At 45.3% G+C, this 12,120-nt stretch overlaps 1 protein-coding gene across 1 annotated transcript in view; it reads right to left on the reverse strand.

Moving 5' to 3' along the window:
* Positions 1 to 268: 268 nt before the first annotated feature.
* The window catches only part of Smap2 (small ArfGAP2), a 47,987-nt gene continuing 36,135 nt past the window's right edge, over positions 269 to 12,120 (reverse strand). Inside the window, exons 4-10 of the mRNA XM_052177243.1 lie at positions 11,509 to 11,587; positions 7,979 to 8,065; positions 7,181 to 7,262; positions 6,171 to 6,277; positions 4,892 to 5,057; positions 3,712 to 4,028; positions 269 to 1,586 (exon numbers count right to left, since the gene is read on the reverse strand). Of these exons, the coding sequence (XP_052033203.1) occupies positions 1,461 to 1,586; positions 3,712 to 4,028; positions 4,892 to 5,057; positions 6,171 to 6,277; positions 7,181 to 7,262; positions 7,979 to 8,065; positions 11,509 to 11,587 (964 nt within the window). The 3' untranslated portion in view covers positions 269 to 1,460. The remainder of the gene's footprint in view (positions 1,587 to 3,711; positions 4,029 to 4,891; positions 5,058 to 6,170; positions 6,278 to 7,180; positions 7,263 to 7,978; positions 8,066 to 11,508; positions 11,588 to 12,120) is intronic.

Here is a 12,120-nt window from a genome sequence, read left to right on the forward strand (position 1 = left end):
TTGGGAGGCAGGGGCAGGCGGATTTCTGAGTTCGAGGCCAGAGTGGTCTACAGAGTGAGTTCCAGGACAGCCAGGGCTACACAGAGGAAACCCTGTCTCGAAAACAAAACAAAACAAAACAAAACAAAACAAAAAACAAAACAAAACAAAAACAAACAAAAAACCCCAAAAAGGTGAGAAAGTGAAGGCAGCAGCTGCTCTTGGAAAGAAGAAATCCTGTGTGTGTCCCATTGTCTTCCAAAAGTAACAGTGACAGCCGAGCACAATGGTCTTTCCCTGCAATATTTATTAAGGAATTTACACATACACAGGAGAAAGGCAACCAGGCGCTGTGGTTCCCACATGAGATCTTTGAAGCAAAGTTTTCTTGTTTGAATTTTCAAGTGGGGTGAACAATGGCAGAGAGAAAGCTGTCCAGGCTCTCTGTGTCTTACCCCTGGAAAAGGTGGGCAAACAGCACTCAGACTCGAGGGCAGAGACTGGCAGATGGGAGAGGGAAAAGAGAAGAGACTACCGAGGAGATGGCGAGTCCTAAACTGTAAGATAACCTGGCAACAGCTTTAAGCTGTTGATAAATTAACTCCTCTCTGTTGTGAACCTAGGACTATAAAAACAAAAATACACCCAGAGCAGATGGGGAGGCGGCAGGTGGGATCCACACATCCACACGCACACAAGCAGTGCACACGTTGAGTTCCGCATTTCCCTCATAGGGGCTGGTCTTCTAGCCACAGGGCCAGATCCGGCTCAAGGTAGGCAGAAGGCGGGCAAGGGATATGTGTTTGTGTGTGAGACCTTCATGGAGTCTTTGGTGCTAATGAAGGCTGACTGAAGCAGCGAGTCCTGAAGCTCCAGATCTTGAAAGCACTCAGAGTGAAGTGGAGTGATATTTTTGCTCATCTTCATAGGAAGGGCTTGCCTCACTTAAGGGCCAGGGCCAAACTGACCCAAGACACAAAGATTATCTGATTGCAGACCTTGCTTCATTCCCGAAAAGCTGGGAACACGATGGCTCATTCCCTCTTCAAGCAAAACTCTCAGCACTTAGAAACAGCTCATAACAAATAAAGACCCTTTCTACTTTCCCCTCTGACCTTTCTGAGGGTCTGAGAGGAGGCTCAACCTCAAGGGTAAGGTACTAAGCAGCGTATACATTCTCCTGCAGCTCACACGCCCTCTTCTGCCAATAATTTCTAAGGTGCTGGTGCTAGGAGAGGGTGGGGGTGGGGCAGGGTGGGAGGAAATCGGACAGTCAGTCAGGGGACATGGCCAACATAAAGCAACAGAGAGATCTATGACTCTGGGAAGGGACTGGGTTAGGCGGAATGCCAGACACCATGACTTATGATCCATTTCTAAACCAGAGAGAGGTAGGAGAGAGGAAAGGGGAGGGCTGGGGAAAGAGGAGGAGGCAGGAAAGCAAGGGCCGAGGAGAGCAGCAGCCACCAGGTGCTTTGCTTTTATTTCCACATCTGAGGACTGAGAGTCTGATTGGCTGCCTGGCCATTTCCACTGCCCATTGACTGTCCATAGCTCATCATGCCGTTGGCTCCGTAGAAGTTCATCCCAGCCATCTGTTGGGTCATCTGAAAAGGACAGAGATTTTCCAGATCAAGCCATGGGCACTTAGCCAGTTAGTGCACAGAGCAGGGGAGGAGTCCTTCTGTTTGTGGGAGGTAAGAAGGTCTCCTGAGTCTGGTCAGCAGAAACGCCTCCAGTGAACTTCTTTTCCAGGCCCTCTCCTCGTATCCTCACTGAAGGGACCACTGTCAGCTGGCCACAGTCGGCCCTGAAGAGGCCAGAGGCCGAATCTGGCTACAGTGCTCCACTTCATCCCAGCAGAGGGCAGCACTGCTAGTGTCAGTACTCAGGCGTGCTTGCTAGGATAGGTGGGGAGATGGGGCCTCCTACTGAATAAACAAAGGAAGAACAGGGAAACAACCAGCAACCAGACAGGCAGGAGAAGAGTCAGGGGAGTGCAACTGCGTGGGACAGTCTCCTTTTTGCTGTTTGGTTAAGACAGGCTCTCACTGTGTATTGCTGACTGGCCCGGAACTCACCTTGTAGACCAGGCTGGCCTCAGACTTGCAGTGATTATCCAGCCTCTGCCATACGAGTCCACTAGGATTAGGGACATGTGCTACTATGCAGGCCAGTAGGGACTTCCTTGTAATTAGATTGAAAAACAGACTGGCCTGGCGGTGGTGGCGTACACCTGTAATCCCAGTACTTGGGAGGCAGAGGCAGGTGGATTTCTGAGTTCGAGGCCAGCCTGGTCTATAGAGTGAGTTCAAGGACAGCCAGGGCTATACAGAGAAACCCTGTCTCGAAAAAACCAAAATCCAAAAATCAAAACAAACAACAACAACAACAACAACAAAAAAAGACAAACTGACAATCTATTAGATAAACAATCTTAAGTCCCCTGAGCCCAGCATATTTGCTGTATAAACGAACTCTTCTTCCATCAACTTTTCAAAAAAATTTTAGCTTTCCTTAAAATTGAAAATTAGGTAAAAACTGGAAAAATAGTACAACAAAATCCATGTTTCATCTTTAAATTTACTAGCTGTTGAAAATTTCCCTGATTTCTTTTTTGTGTACTCATTCATATATATGTATACGTAACGTTTAAAATAATTTTGAGGGGCACCCCAAGCTTCAGGCATCGTACCATTCACCCCTTGGAGGTCAGAAGGCACCTCATGAGGATGAACCCTTTCCCAGAATCACACTAGCACATCCAAGGATGTCACGGTCCACAACATCCACACTTCACTGTCAGCCCTTTCCTCTGATCTAAAGCCTGATGTCACCTGGGCAGTGACTCTTGTTTAATGTGTGACCGACAGACTTGTGTAGAGAGAGATGTACAGAGGTGGCCTCCGTCCAGGCAATGCTCTTGTTCTGTAAACCATAAAAGCTTCCTGATATTTGAAAGTTGACTTCCGTGCATCAGTTTTTCCAAATATAATAAAATGGATCTTCCTGTTGGGCGGGGATATAGAGCACGCCTTTAATCCCACCAATGGGGAGGCAGAGGCAGATAGATCTGAGAGTTTGAGGCTAGCCTGGTCTACAGAGTTCTAGGACAGCCAGGGCTACACAGAGAAACCCTGACTCGAGAAAGAAAAAAAGAAAAAAAAAAAGGAAAAACAAAAAGCCTTTCCTCCCCCTACCTCATACTTGCCTCCCCTACACAATGCCTTTCCTCACAACCAAGCTAGACACCTGTGCGTTTCAGGTTCCATGTCCGCGAGGCCCCAGATAACCAGAGCTCTACTCTGCACGCCTTCAGGCTGCTGCAGTAGCCCTCCACCAGCACGGGTCTTTCTCTTTCTGCCTTTTACTTTACTACCTTTACTACCTCTCTTCTTTTGCACAGTTTCCTCTGTGGTGCTGGCTCAGTGTGATAGGGTGCTCTGTGCCTAATATCATGCCACTGAAGCCCGCAATATAGTTTATTTGTTTTTCTTGCTTGGCTGTAGAGGTTTGATTTTGTTTTGAGAAGTTGTGGAGAGACTCAAACTTAGTTCCTACAGAAACTCAGGAATCTCTAACTTTAGCCAGGCCTTCCAGGGAAATAAAAACAAGGTATATCTTTGGCATTAGCTGTCTATATAAAAAAGAAAGATTTCAGGGGTAAAGGAGTGGTAACAGGTCAGACACTGAGAAAGGCTCTGAAGTCTCGTCCCAGGTGAAGCTGCTTACCTGAGTAAGGTTCCATTGTAGCTGCTGAGCTGGCTGAACCCCATACATAGCCTGGGGCATCGCTGCCACGCTTGCCATGTAGCCGGCCTGCTGCGTGGCCATCATCCCGTTCGGCACGCCCATCATGGAAGCCTGCATGCCCCCTATGTAGCCTGCAGGCATGGCCATGGGGGTGACCATTCCAGAGGCCCCTGGCTGAGCTACCATGCCTACTGGTGGGGGCATCATGCTGCCCATGATGCTGTTAGGTGGTGTAACCCCAGGGAAACTGGGGTAAGCTGCGGGGTACGCCATTTGAGCAGGAGCCATGAACATTGCTGCCAAGAAACACACATATGGGTCTGTCAGAGGAGAAGATGCAAGGTCAGCCCAGATACTCACCAGCTGTTCCTTTCCAGGAAGACGTTCTCTACAGCAAAGCAGTGGGGCAAGTCCTCTACAAGCCTTTCTATGGCTCTCATCGGGCAGCGCTCTTATCTAGTCATTCCCCTTCAGAGGCAGACCCTGATCTTGAGTCAGACTCCACAGAAGAGTGACACTAGACCCTACAGAAGTATAGCTCTGGTGACATTATATCTATCTGCAGATACTCTGCGGACTCCTCGGCAATGTCATATTCAAATTTGTTTTATACGTAAACAAACTGACTTCAGAGTTAACTAGTTGATGTCATAAGAATACAATTCCTTTTATAAATTAGTGTACAGTGGAAATGTTTCTTTACAGTATTTTTCATACACAGTAATTTTGGATGATTCCCCTCCCCGTACACTCCTATCCCCGGACCCCTGCATCTCCCCAGACCCCTGGGTCCCTGCTGTACTCTGTGCCTCCATTACTCCTCCTTCCACAGTACACGTGTTAACAGCCTTCCTATCTCTTTCCCCCTCTCCTGGGCCCGTCTTTTACTGGGCTCTAGCCACAAGTACTCTTATATGTGGATTCTAACACATAATTTTTGCACATGTTTACTTATATAAGAGTAAAATTATACAGGTGGTATATGTATGTATTTCTTAGCCTGGGTTATCTCACTTAACATAATATTTTCCACTTCTATCCATTGTTTTCAAATTTCATTTTTCTGTATGGCTGAGTCAAATTCCAATACAATAAATAAGTCTTGCACGTTTGCTCACGGTCTCTCCCTGGAGCACATCCATGACCTTATAGACTCTACCTTGGGCAGGCATTTGAGGCGTCTGGGAACCATACAGTGATAGGATGGAGTCCTTGGAGAGCTGTTTCTTGCCTGTTTCTTCTGACTTGCTCCCTGGCTCTGGAAATAGGTTCAGGTTTTCAGGGACAGAACCAGCACTCCCCGCAGTTGGCATGGAACCCACAGCCTAGAGCAGAGGACAGTGAGAAAAATCAGTCAGCGTGGAACCCACAGCCTACTGCACAGAGGACAGTGAGAGAACCAGTCAGCATGGAACCTACAGTCTAGCTCACAGAAGGCAGCAGGACAATTAGACTGGTCCTCTGTAGAGGAACCCTTACACTTCCCTTCGCTTCTAACACTTCTGATAAGAACTCATGGCTCATAAGGCAGGTGTGGTAGCTCAGAACCTAGGAGGCCGAGGCTACCTGGTTACACAGTGAGTTCTAGGTTGGCCTGGACAATACTGTGAAACACTGAGAGGGGAGAAGAGAAAGAAAAAAGAATTTATGGCTCATGTTAAGCCAGCATCTTCCTGAAAAATTCACCATAAAAAATTGCTGATAAGCCTTGAGAATTAAGCTCTGGTACAAGCCTTTGTTCTTTAACAAAACAATGAAACAATATGACTTGATAAGAAAAAAAATTAAAATAACCCCAAAATGATGCAGCAAGGAGAACTGAGGTAGTCAGTGTATAGGCTGGAGACAGCTCACCGGCAAAGTATTTGCATAAATATGGTCCTAGATATATAATTCCCAGCATCTCTCTCTCTCTCTCTCTCCCTCTCTCATACATACATACATACATACATACATACGAAGATCTCAGAGTAGTTATTTATCATAATACAAAACAACTTCCACAGCTGAGTGTTCCTCATCTGCAAAATATCCATTTTGGAGAATTCTTGTAGAAATATGAAAGTATGAATAAAATATACAAAATGACACAGACACTGTTTCTGGGACATTCCACAAATAAGAACAAGTGATATTCAAATCTTCCATACCCATAACACCTTGATAGGAGTTTAGACCAAACAGTTCACCTCAAATATCAGCTTTTACAATGTGACACCCTATGACACAGGCACATTCAAATAGTCACTCTTTGAGGGCAAAAGACAAAATAGTATGAAGCAGTAATCTTGGGCTAGCACAAGATAACACAATGCCGAAGAAAAAAAATCAAGAGAAACCAAAGTTTAGCCCTATCAAGGAAGCATGACCAGATTCCATGATTAAGCTATCAACTTTTCTGGAATGCTCTTTAATCCTGAGATGTGCAGAAGACTCACCTTTCTGGAAGCAGAAGAAGGGGATGGGACAGAGGCCAAAAGATCTAGATCCTTTTCTAGGGCATTGCTGGTCTTACTGTTTGCAACTGAGCAGGCTACGGGAGCATCTAGGAAGAAAAACAGAATTAAATACAACACAATATGAAGGCCTGTCCTCTATGTGAGACAAGAAGATCACAGGCTCCATCTGGTCAAGGCCCAGGGAGCCTGGAGAGGGTGTTTCAGAAGAAGCCTCGGCCCTCATTCCCACAGGGCTTTTGGGACAGACTGCTGTCAGAGGGCAGCAGAAACTCAGGCCTGAGGGCCACACCAGTGCCTCAGCTGAGTGGCGGTTTCCTCCCGGCCACTGGAAGGATAAGGTGTGCAGAGGGAAATGAGCTATGGCAATGAGCTCTGTGGAAATTGGAGCCATGGCAGTCAACGACAGGATTCAGTAGCACAGCCCAGATAGTAACCACCACCACCTCCAGTGCTGTAAGACAGACGGACGGCTTTCTCCTTAAAAGAGGCAAAATCAGAACTGCCAAGAGAGAACTGTACAGTAACAAGCCACCTCAGAAGATGGCTGCACAGGAGCAGTGGCTGGCAGCTGAGCATAGGAAAGAGGCAAAAGGCTCAGAGGTATTCTTTCATGAAACAAGGCCAGAAACCGCAGAGGTGACCTTTCCAGCAGTGTGTCAAGCAGACACTGACTAACCACGGCACATGGTTAAATAAAGTGTCTAGGATCCCTGACTGCACATGGCACTGTGGGGACTGCTCCAAAGGCCATGCTCTCTTAGCCACTACACTGGGCTCTTGCTCTGAAAAAGGCCCAGCGAACACTCCGTAACTCTTCAGAACTAAACAGGAAGAACGTGAGCAAGTGACTTTAGTGAAGTAAACACAGACATAAGCCTTGACTCCCAGTCTTCCTAGACTTCCTAGAGTGGCTGAGAAGTCACTTCCTAGAGTGGCTGAGAAGTCACTAAATTTGCAAGAACATAAGAGTTGAAAAGCCTGACTCTTACCAAGGCCCAGCAAGTCCATGACAGGCGCTGCGGACTTCGGGGAGCTTTTCCGAGGTAGCTGTGCGTCTTCTTTTTTCTGTGGCTAAGATGAAAAAATGTTATACAAAAGAGCAAGCAGTTGTTTTTGACACATGCATACCCCATCACTGTAAAGCCACAGGTATTCTTGTGGTATGGCTGTTTGTCAAAGACAGTTACCAAAGAAACAAGACTCAGGAAGTGCCGGGAAGCAGAGTGCATGAACGGAACACGGGTGAGAAACAGCCCTGGTCAACAGTGCCCTGGCGGGCTTGTTTAGCTTCTTAGAGAGGCTTAACCTCAGTATGTGGGAACATAAAACCTTTAAGTTTATTCTAAAGATCACTTAAAAGAGTTCTGATCTATTCTGCCATAATCAAAGCAGACTGATTCCACAGAAGAGATTCACAGAGATGTGAAGGACTTTTCCTTAAGCAATAGTATAAAACTCTCTCTTGAGGATGAAGAGATGGCTCAACGGTTAAACACAGGCTGATCTTGAAGAGGACCCAGATTTACTTTCAGACCCCCACGTGGCGACTCTAGACTCTCTTCTAGGGGACACAATAACCTTCTTCTGGTCTTTGCAGGCACGAGGTGAAAATGCAGGCAAACATAATGGGCAAGCAGCAGGAGCTCTCTCTCTGTGCAGGGGCCTTAAGTCCCAGTGCATCAGTGCAGTATGGCCTCAAACCCCTCACTGCCCAAGCCTCCCACCACACTCCTCCGGGTTGTATGTGAACGTGGGACCACCCGCACGGTGAGAAGCTCCCCACTTACCATTTTTACTTTCTCAAAAACAACAGGTTCCATCTTTTTCTCTGGAGCGGGTTCACTCCCTCGTTTCCACTTATCATCCTTCTCTTTCTAAAGGGATTTAACAGGACAGTGATAGCTTAGCATTAGCACGATTAGTGTTTCAGAGCTACAATCCAAAAGTAGGCAGGGCATCAAAGTTCACTAAAGATGCAGAAATTCAGCAAACTTGGTGTATAGTGGGAATATTAACTAATCTTCCTCGTTAGCCTCTATACTGAATGAGGAAGACTCCACATTTTAAGAATACCCCTCTTGAAATCTGTAAGATAATCTATAGAAGTGCCCTTTATCTCCTATGTGTTATACATAACTATATAAAGCCAAAAAGATCTCAAGAAATAAATACTAAAGGCAGGCAAGGTGGTGAATGCCTGTAATCTCATCATTTGGAAGACTGAGGCAGGAGGATTTTGAGTTTGAGACCAGTCTAGGGTATACAACAAAGACCTTCAAAACAACAATCCCCATACAAGAAAATCCCTTTCAGTTTTTGTTGCTCTTTTGAACTCTGGTCCTCTGCAAAAGCATCTGTGTTCTTAACCACTGGGTCATGTCTCCGGCCTTTTCACTTCTGTTTTTAAAATTAGGAAACAAAGCTAGAGGCTGGGCATAATGACACAAACTTGCCTGCACTTAAAAAGTTCACAGGTGGGCTGGAGAGATGGCTCAGAGGTTAAGAGCACCGGCTGCTCTTCTAGAGGACCTGAGTTCAATTTACAGCAACCACATGGTGGCTCACAGCCATCTGTAATGGGGTCCATCTCTCCTGGTGTGCACAAAGACAGATCACTCATATACATAAAAATAAGAAAATATATATTTAAGGAAGGAAGGAAGGAAGGAAGGAAGGAAGGAAGGAAGGAAGGAAGGAGAAGAAAGAAAGAAAGAAAGAAAGAAAGAAAGAAAGAAAGAAAGAAAGAAGAAGGGAGTAGAGGGGAGGGGAGGGAAACAAAGAAAGAAAGAAAGAAAGAAAGAAAGAAAGAAAGAAAGAAAGAAAGAAAGAAAGAAAGAAAGAAAGAAAGAAAGAAAGAAAGAAAGAAGAGGGGAGTAGAGGGGAGGGGAGGGAAACAATCCAGCAGGGCCTGGTGGTGGAGAACCCCAACACTCGGATGTGAAGGCAGGGATCTCCAGTTCAAGGACAACCTGGACTATAGAGTCAGTTCTGGGCCTGTCTGGGATATTTAGCAAGACCCTGTCTTAATAGCCAGCCTCCCAAAAGAATCTAAAACATAAAAAGTCAAAGGTACCAAGCTGTCCATCCCAGAAATGCTAAGAAAAAGCTTAAATAATAACAGTCCTGCTACTGGAGGAAAGAAACTTTCACCTCCTCACCACTGCTCACCAGGAGATACAACAAGGATACCAGAAATGCAGACGGAGCACGTGTAACATGTTAGATGGTTTTCGAGGAGACATTCTTTTTAACTAGATTTTGGTTATGCCTCTCAAGAAGGAACACATAAGCCAGGCGGTGGCAGCGCACGCCTTTGATCCCAACACTTGGGAGGCATAGGCAGGCAGATTTCTGAATTCGAGGCCAGCCTGGTCTACAGAGTGAGTTCCAGGATAGCCAGGGCTACACAGAGAAACCCTGTCTCGAAAAAAAAAAAAAAGAAGGAACATACCCAGATGAATCATTAGGAGACAACTGAGAGCAAGCATGAGTTCTTCCTCTCAATCTTCATATTTCCTCTAAAAATAACTTTATCATAACAATATTTTTGTATATATGTCTTTCTGTATATAGGTGGCACTAGAATATGGAACACTATTTCCTTTTTGTCTGTTTTTGGAAATAAAGACTAATGTAGTCAAGGCTGGCCTCAAATTTACTATGTAGCCAAGGTTGACCTTAAACTCCTGATTCTTCTGCATTTACACCCAAAGCAGAATTACAGATGAGCAGGCACCATTATGGCCAGGAGAACACTGCTTACATACTGACGTTAAAAACAGTTTGTCTTTTTTTTTTAAAACAGACCTTTGAAGGGAGAACTGTACACCTGTAATACCGGCTCTAGGAAAGCAGAGGCAGGTGGATCTCTATGAGCTTGGCATCACACCTGGTCTGGGAAGGCTTTTTACATGAGATAGCTTAGGGAGCCCCATGTAGATATAGTGACTCATCCACTGGAATGAACACCTAAGGTGGGATGTAGCTCAGGGGTGGAGGCTGCCTAGCATGCATGAGCCGGGGTTCAATTCCTCGCAGGGCAAAACAGAAAGGGAATAAAACAGCAGTAGAATAAAAACCAGAAGACGGATGGCAGGGGGATTCAAACTGCGCTAGGGCTAGCGCCATCTTTGCTGCTTTTTCCTGTCATCATTAGTGGGCATACTTATCCAAAACTATGTCACATTCCCTCCTGTGTGGTGTAATTGTCCCAGCTATACATTTGGCAACTGTGACCCATCTACCTCTGAAACTCTTCTCAGGAAAAGGGAAGTGTCCCACTGGTACTTAGTCCAATGGCAGGCCATCAACATATCACAGTGGAAGAATATGCTGGTCAGACTGAGGGAAATGCTTAACTAGACAGACTTGCTTCTTTAGGCATCATTTATAAACAAAAATATATGTGCATATATATTAAAGCATACATATACACACGATATCATTCTACTTGACCTATTATATTCAACATGTCCATCTTGAGAAATAATCTGGGGCCAGCTAGACAGCTCAGTGAGTAAGAACCTTGCTGATGATCTGAGCATGATTTCTGGAATGCACATGGTAGAAGAGGAGAAGTGACTGCAGTAAGTTATCTGCTGACTTCCACATGTAAACTATGACATTCATGCACACGCAGGTATGCGTAGGTGCGTGTGCACACACAGATACACAAATACAATTAAATAAATAGTTTTTTTTTTTTTTTAAGGAAGGAATGTGGAGTCAGATGTGGGAGAGACCTGTATTCCCAGGACTTGGAAAGTAGAGGCAGGAGTTTGAGGCCAGGCATGGTAAGACCCTGTCCCAAAAACTCAAAAAAGGAAGGAGGGGGGAAGAAAGAATTTGGAACTGGGAAGTAGTAGCACTTCTCAATGTAGATCAAGGCAAAGAATCCTCTGATGACTGTGCTGTCTGTCCATGAGCTAGGCTCAAAACATGCTCCATATCACAGCCTTGACTCAACACCTGGCTTCTTCCTACTTTTTACATTTATGCATATATGTATTTGTTTGTTTGTTGTAAGCTTTAGTTTGCTTATTTATTTTGAGACAGGGCCTGACTATATAACCTTGGCTGGCCTGAAACTGCTATGCAGACCAGGCTGGCCTTAAATTCACAGAGATTGCCTGTCTTGGGTGGGATTAAAGTGGGCACTGCCATGACAGGCTACTTTCATTATTAACTGATGATTTGGGACCATTTTGCTACTACATTGGTATTTTGTTTATTAAGTGGAAGTCTTTCAAATTCTTCCCTGACCTGATTAAAAAGTAAATTATTAGTATAAACAAAACTTGAAAGATTTACAACCAACCCTAAGGACATTGATGTCCAAACTTCGGTCCATGTATTTCTTCTTCTCATATTTATCTCGAATAAATCCTTCAACAGCTCTGCAAACAGTTATTAAGGATGAATCAAAACCTGTGTTTCCATCAGTGGGAATGTAAAAGATCAAGTGGTCCCCGATGGCCATGCTCTCTCCTTTCCTTCCTACGTGGCTTCCCCTCACAGGACTCCTGCTTCTTCATACACAGTTACCCTGACCAAAACCTTGAAATCCCTCCTTCAAGGTTACTGCAGGCAATCTCCATTCCCTGCTTTCCCTTCAAAGTACTGACAACAGCAAGTGGGATTAACCTTCACTGAACACAGTGACCTCTGTGGCTGATGCAGGCAAAGAAATCGGTGATCTGTTTTAAGGCCCTTCATCATCAGACTTCAAAGGCACCTAAAAGCCTCTCAAAAATAAGCTTAGGCCCTGCCGCCAGACTCTGATTGACAGATCTCTTCCCCATCATAGGTCCCACCAACACCACCAACGTCAAACCCTAAGAAGGTAGTCTGCAAAGTTCCTTGAGAAACACCACCTTCAAATGGGCTTGCTCTGTGTTTGCCAGCCCCCTGCTGACAGACAATAGAGTCA

Source organism: Apodemus sylvaticus, chromosome 3 (assembly GCF_947179515.1).
Source record: "Apodemus sylvaticus chromosome 3, mApoSyl1.1, whole genome shotgun sequence".
Lineage (NCBI taxonomy): Eukaryota > Metazoa > Chordata > Mammalia > Rodentia > Muridae > Apodemus > Apodemus sylvaticus.